We start from the raw sequence: 7760 nt of genomic DNA, 5'->3' as shown, positions 1-7760 counted from the left end.
ATCATTATCACACAAACACACGCAGATACACTAGGGTTACTTTTGGCAGAATCCAATTGACCTACCAGTATGTTTGTGGACTGTAATTTGTAGTGTTGCTATATGATAGTTATTAACAGACAACCATATGATAGTTATTAACAGACAACCATTGATTGTAGTATATTTTAATCAATTAGTTTATTCATTTATTTTTACTTAATAATGTGCAGGTTATCACAGTGTTGTTTGTGTAATAGGAATGTATCATTATTGTAATTATTTGAATTAAATTAACTTAGAAAATTATTTAAAAGACGCTTATAGAAAGAAACTCAAACATTTATATTATTACTCTAAATAGAGTAAATTAGAGTGCAATAGTGTGGGAGAGTCCAGGGTCAGCAGATAGCTTTACAATGACAGATGGTACAGAAACACAGTGGAGTAACAATTAGCAGAGACAGCTGGGCAGAATGTAGAGCGTACAGTACATTTCATCTCACAGGCTGTCCTTAGGACAGGAGGCAGCCAAGCAACATCACAAAGGGTGTATTGAATGCCAATACCAGATACTTTTCTGCCATACACATATTACTTGCATCATTAGTGTTGAATTATGAGGTGGAATAATCGCAATAATAATAATTTGTTGTTAACCATGTAACTGTAATGTGTAACTCTTACATTTTATAATATATTTTACTAATTTTTCCACTAATTATCAACAACATTATGAAAGGGTCGTCATTTTGATACTCTAACTACACTGAATATAATGATGCCAGCCACGTTTCGATGTAAATTAGGTCACTTGGTAACCAGCAAGCAGCCAAGTTATTTTCGAACATCATTTATGTATCATGTATGTATCATTTATGTATCATTTTTATCTTTATTCATCATCATTATCTATATAGTATCATCTAGTGTCGGATATAACAAGACAGCGTGTTTGCTGTTCATCACGATACATTATAATAGTCGGCTGTTGCAAATACGCCATTAATGTTACTGTGGCGCGTAACTTAACATGTATGGGCCGGGTGATTGCGGCCAAAGTTGCTCGTTAGGGCATTAGACCTTTTTAAAGATGGCGGCATCGTGATCCGCAATCGTTTAGGTTGCGTCGCCATGGTAACCAAAGACAACAATCATGTCTGCAGAGAAGGAGACAGCCGGTAAGTAGTGAGACACAGCAACTTTCATACTGAAACAGAATTTATTAAAGAATATTTGAATTGTAAGAGTAAAAAATTCTGCTGACACAAATACTAATCCCAGGTTTTAAAATGATTGTTGTCCAGACACACCGGGAGAGAGAGATAACTTACGTCACATGCATGGGATAATAGAGAAGCCGTGATAAGGGCAACTTGTAGTTGCAATTTTACATTTGAACTGAAGTTCATGCTGATGATACCACAGGTGCCAGTTGCCCTTTATTTCCATGGATAGTGTCAAGTTTCGCCCCTGGAATATGTTATATTTGGAAATTTCCCTGTTTTCAGTGTTTACTGTAAAGTGTATCTGTATGTACGATGCAGCTCTTCGTGTGCTGTAAGTTATATTTATTAACAGAAGAGTATTTCGAATGTAGAGTAGGAGACTTTCTATGTTCAGTGAATATGTAATGGTAGTGTAGTAGTGTACTACACTACTACTATTTTCCATACATACATACTGTACATACATACATACATACATACTGTACATACATACATACTAAATTATTATACTACAGACAGTATGTATAGCACTTTCACAGCTTCTCACTGTAAACTGCTTTGAAATGCTGTCAACTATGCAATACATGCTTTGTGCTTGCACATTTGCCAGCTAATTTTAATCATAGAGTTATTTATCATTCAAGGTAAAGTGTTTATATTTTTAATATGTGTTGCAAGTTTATTAACTCTACAGGCTATTCTAAGTTTTATGTCATGCATTAGTGTTACACGGAATCAGTATGAAATACCGATGGACGGGATGCTGGCTGTCAGTACACTGACAGTGGCATACCGAAGGTTCAAATCCCTACAGGGGAAGAGTACTGTTCCCCTGTCCTATTTACCCCCTAACCCTAACTCTCCTTTCCTATACCCTAATACTTACCCTTCCTACTCTGCAGCCTAAACCCCCCCTCCCCCCTGGTAAGTGCCTAAACCTAACCCTCCCCCCTTAGTGCCTAACCCTAACCCTCCCCCCTTAGTGCCTAACCCTAAACCCACCAGGTGGTACCTGAACCTAGCCCCCCTGCCCGGAGCCTAACCGTAACCTCCCCTCACCCGGAGCCTAACGGTAACACTCACTGGGGCACCTAAACCTAAGTCCCCTCTCCCCCCACGGCTTATACTCACCATTCCGTGGTGTCTTTACGATCGGGATGCCGTCTGCCGGGATCCCGACGTCGGAATCCCGGGTCATGTCAGGATTTCGGCGGCGGTATTGTCTCGGCGTTCGGGATTCTGATGCCGGGGTTCCGGCAGACGGCATCCCGCTTGTCGGGGTGCTCACCGCATCCCGTGTTACGCAGATTATAGACTTTCATCTAGAAAGTGAAACTCATTAGTCAGAAAGTTCTGAAAACCAGAAGAATTTTTAAAAAACGTAACAATTGTTGTTATTGTCCTAGCCACAGACATGATTGTTGAGTCTCTCTACTATATTTACTCTGAGAAGCATTGCTATTCAATGTTAGTAATTACATTTACTTGTTTCCTTCTCTCACTTTTGTATTAATTCCTGTGTTTTGATTACTGATACCCCTTTTACACCAGAGCTAAAACCCAGGTTATTGCAGGGTTAACCCAGGTAGCTCCTTGGTGTAAAAGGGGACAGGGTTGGATTCCCGGGTGGAGTGACCCGGCAATCCAACCCAGGTAACTTGCAGGGTTTTACAAGGGAATAACCCGTGAAACACTGCAGTGTAAACGGAGCGATCCGGGTCACAATGACTTGGATTGTGCTGCATGCCTGCCGATTGCCCGGCTTCAGTGGCACTTGGAGACGACGTCATCTCCAAGCGTTCACTTCAACGCCGGAAAAGCTGGGTCACTGCAGACGCAGCTCCGGTGTGAACAGCGCCAAGCCAACACCGGGAAAATTCCGGGTCTGTTCCGGATTGGAACCCTGTTCCAACCTCCTGGTCAGACCCGGAATGTGGGTATAAAAGCAGTATAAGTAAGATGGAGGAGGAGAAGTCCTTAAGGGAATGTAATATTGGTTTAATAATATTATTACCTATGTGTAATAACTTAGAAAATGGCGTGTAATATGTTATGTCTGAGCTTCTTTATAAGTTGTATTGCATTTAAATTTTTTCCTATGATGATTTTTGACCTGTTTTGTGGTAAAGGAGTGTTTGCAGATTGCAAAATATTTATCTGAATACAGATGCTCCTCACTTAACAACCTACCTGTTTATCGACCACTCGGACTTACGACCCACTCTCCGATCAGCTGGAAACAAGTCAACCACTAACTGTGGCTTTGCACTGCAGTTCCAAAATAATTACAGGATACAAAAAAAAATAAAAGAACATTCTAAGGCAGACCCTACCGGGAGAGGGAGGCGTGACTGTGGCGGCGGGAAACACAGAAGACCCTGCTTGCCGCGAGGGAGGAGGCGCGCCTTTGGTGCGGAAAGGACGGACTGGGAATTGGCGCGCTCTTGGAGTCGAGGCACATGCAGGCGCACGTCATCCTCTGTCCAGGCCCTGCTGCTTCCCAGCCGCACTACGGATCCTCGCTTATAGACCGATTCATTTAACGACCTAGTTGTAGGTACGGAACTCGGTCGTTAAATGAGGAGCATCTGTATCTTAAATGGCAAATAAAACCTGATGGAAAGTGTCAAAGCTGGATAATTGGCTGAGACAAGATCAGTTTAAAATTGAAGCGTGCGCGACGCCATCTTGCGAATGGCAGCTAGACTCCATTTTAGAAACAAGAATCTGCAAGACGCCATTTTGTGACCAGCGTCACTTTAAGTTACAACTCACGAGCTAAGAACAGATGGCAATGTTTTTGATAATCTAAATAGAATAGACAATGCACCAGAAACTGTGAGTGATTTACATACAAATTGGGAATCCCTGTTGGCAATTGTAATATAATCCAGGCATTGATCTACACAATTGGATTTGTCTGAATCCAAACAGGTTTTAGTTTCATACCCAGACAGGATGGTTTAGCTTCACAGCTGGAAGTCACATTTGCATTGCAGTCTGAAACTGTGAGTGAGGAATGATATGTGTGTGTATGTATGTATATATATATATATATATATATCATAGATGGAATGTCATGCATAAACACCGCACATTACGCACAATTGAGCTGCTAACATGATGCCCAGTAGCGAATGCACAATTATTAGCATCATGCGATTGCATCTTTCACCATTTTACATACCCACATCATGCTTAAGACCCCGAATGAAAATACCGTTTAGTAGCTAAAAGCGCACGCATCTGTCCCCAGTTAACTAGCGTCTTCATATCAAACCCCGTACACTCACACCTTACATATTCACTTACAAGGTTCCATTAGCTTTAAGATATAAGATTTAAGTTTATTCAGGTAATATAAACGCTGTGAAATAAAGATATTTGATAACTAAGGTTTTATACATGCTAAACAAGTCGTGTTTGGTTTTGTACTGATGCGTACTCTTTTTACAGTATTCCGGTGTTATCGGTGGGGAGGTCGCATCATGCAACTTCTAGTTATGGATCGCAGAGGCTACAAGCAACATAATGTATATTTCATGAACAACTGTTAGGATGTTACAGGGGGCGGGAAGGGAAAGACACAGCTGTTAGAGGCAGGGAGAATCTATTTGAACCAGCCTGTTAAATGCTTTGTAACAGATGCTTCTCCCCTGGGAACTAATGACATCAGCAGCAAACTTCTCTATTGTCCTGTCTATTCTGGAGGGATATAAATATGTGTGCTCCAACACCGGGTCTTTAGTCTTCTTGCTGAATGCTGACTGAGGGGTTTCTTGCTGATGCCTAACATCTGGTACCGGAAGCGCTGCATATGTATACTGTACTTGGGTCTGTATAATTCCTTTTGCGCCTAAATTGTGTCTGGATCAATTGCATGTAACTGTCTGAACTTTTACTTGAATAACACTTGTGCTTTGGAACCACAGATTCCAGGTCTAAGTCTTTATTTATTGTATGACTGCGTACGCAAATTAGCGTCATCCTTAGAGGTTTATAGGAAGGATTTTAGAAGGTACAGGCAGGGGTATATAGAGGTTCATTTTAATATCATCAGATGGGGGCTCGTCGAGTGAAGTCACTTACCTACTCACACGGCACATACGGCTATCGATATCTCAGCAAAGGGTGGAGTGGCACATACAGGGTTTTCCTGTAACCGCTTTGTGCTGAAAAATCGCTATCCGTTTTTGTGTGAGCAAAGGAAGCTGACTAGAATCCAGGGAAAAGAAAGGAAAAAGTTTGTTTTCCTTTGTTGATAGAACCTAGCGTTTAAAGGGGTGCCGCAGTATTGAATACGCGGCTGAGTCGCAGTTTTGCGCACAGTAACAGACGCACTTTTGCGTACGCAGTTAAAAAGTCATTATACGGTTGTGTGGTAGTCGCATTATTGTGTATGCGGCTGATCGCACAATAGCGTATACGCACTTCCGGTTCTGCTGCCACGTGTTTTAACAAAGCCGTTGAGGTTTACCTTTTTCAATTGTTACCAATATCTGGGTTAACGTTTATTTTTCTGCGCAGGAAAAAGTGTGTAACAGTGAATATTTGTTGGACAAAGTTAAGGGTATCGTATGATCCTTAAGGGCTAGGTGCAAGGGTTAGTCTAGCCGCTCGGTAAGTAGCTTTACCGTTCTATACACAGTAGCAGGTGTACATGTTGTCTTTGTTGTAGAGAGGTGCATGGGAGCGGCCGACATATAAACTCCCATAGGTGTGGAAGTTGCCTTACTAAATCTTATCCGGGTGTGGAAGTTGCCTTTTTCAAATCTTATCCAGGTGTGTGGGCGCAGCCGACTTAAATCGTCCACAGGTAAGTGAAAGTATCTTGATTGTCTTTCACCAGTTTAAATCTTTATTGAAAAGCGTAGGATTTTGTCTCAGAATGGGAGCCATGCAAACAGTAGAGATGTTAGACAATGATGTGCTGCTTATGAAAGCTCCGATTGGATTGGCCCGTCGTATTATGCATACTAAGTACGGTACTTATGCAATAAGGTATTGTGATGTATGGTTTAAAATGACGATGAAGAGTGTTAGACCGTTTCCCAGAATTGGTAGTTTTGATAAGGATGTATTAAATAATGTCCGGGATCACATCAGTTTGATGCGCTCCCGAGAGAAAAAGGTTAAATATTTTGAATGTTTAAAACTGTGGCAGCATGAAGGGGATGCGTGGCTTAAGAATGTGCAAACGACGCAAACTAGCATTGTGAGCACATTGCCAGAAAATACATCCGCGACGCTGAATTGCAATACGGGCGAGCCGCAAAATGTTACGCCCATGCGGCAAGGTAGCGTCGTGGAGAGTATTGCCAGCAGTTCACGCTCACCTCCCCCACCTTATGTGGATGGAGGTGCAAGTACAGTTACCAAAAATACCCATAAAAATGTAACAAGCAATTTGTACCCTCTCTTAAGCAACCATAGAGAAAATGTTTATGATGTGAATGATGAGCCTATTGTAATGTCTGCCATTTCCCATGCTGTGCAAATGATAGATGCTGCATCACCACAATCACGAGTGGTGCCTCCATCTCCATCAGTAACAGCAAGGGAAGTGTTAATGCCCTCTGCACCCGTAGAGGAAGTTGTTCATACCATACGCAGCAGCAGACTAAACCCCCAGCCAGGTAACCAGGTCAAAGGTAGCAGCGCTACCGGTCTGCATCCCATTTGGACAATAACTGTTCCAAATGGAAATGCAGATGCGAACGGTATAGTGCCCACGAGGGAAGTAGTAATGCATTGTCCTCAGACAAGAGCAGAACTAAATTCCATCATAAATGATTTCCCCGATCCCAAAAAGGAATTAGCCAAATGTCAAAGATTTTTGAGAAATTTGGGTAGTTCACATGAACCCACTAATAAAGATTGGCGTGTGGTGTTAAGGGCCTGTCTACCACGCAATACCGACATGACAAAATTTATCACGGATTGTGTATTGGATAATTGACGTTCCCTTAACAGACCAAGTAAACCAAGGTAACATTTCCTGCAATGTAACTCAGTTGGGTATATATTTTCCAGTAATAGTTAACTGTAACAAAATTTTCACCATTAAGCAGAAGGAGAGTGAAACTGCAGAAGATTATTGCGATCGGGCTCTGCAGGCTATCACCCAGTAAACTGGGATAGAGGATATTAAAGATAGCACTCACCACCGGGGAATGATAGTCACGGTACTTGTGGATGGTCTGAAAGAGAGTTTAAAGACTTGGGTTCAGACCTCACAACCTGGCTGGAGGGGAGTCACAATAGATACACTCACAGAAACCGCTATCGAACATGATAAAAACATCTCCAAGAAGAGAGAGAGACCCAGAGTAAAAAACTAATGGCTATCAGTATCCAAGCTCTGGAGGGAATGACAATAACATCACGGCCAACAGACACACCTGCACCCACACACACACCTGCACCTGAACAGTTAGACGTCCTCACCAATCCCACACCACAGTAAACACATCCTTACCCCACATATCATACACAACCACAGGCCTCATACTACCCACAAACTTTATACCTCCCACCATACCCTTATCCTCC

General features: G+C 42.1%; 1 protein-coding gene across 1 annotated transcript in view; it reads left to right on the top strand.

The window, feature by feature from the left end:
• Positions 1-1127: 1127 nt before the first annotated feature.
• The window catches only part of DRC8 (dynein regulatory complex subunit 8), a 56914-nt gene continuing 50281 nt past the window's right edge, over positions 1128-7760 (top strand). Inside the window, exon 1 of the mRNA XM_088474474.1 lies at positions 1128-1160. Coding sequence (XP_088330600.1) covers positions 1136-1160 — 25 coding nt within the window. The 5' untranslated portion in view covers positions 1128-1135. The remainder of the gene's footprint in view (positions 1161-7760) is intronic.

This window comes from Taudactylus pleione, unplaced genomic scaffold (genome assembly GCF_031769625.1).
Source record: "Taudactylus pleione unplaced genomic scaffold, aTauple2 ptg000154l, whole genome shotgun sequence".
Taxonomy (NCBI): domain Eukaryota; kingdom Metazoa; phylum Chordata; class Amphibia; order Anura; family Myobatrachidae; genus Taudactylus; species Taudactylus pleione.
Note: the sequence above shows the minus strand (reverse complement) of the source record. Positions and strands in the feature narration are given on the sequence as shown.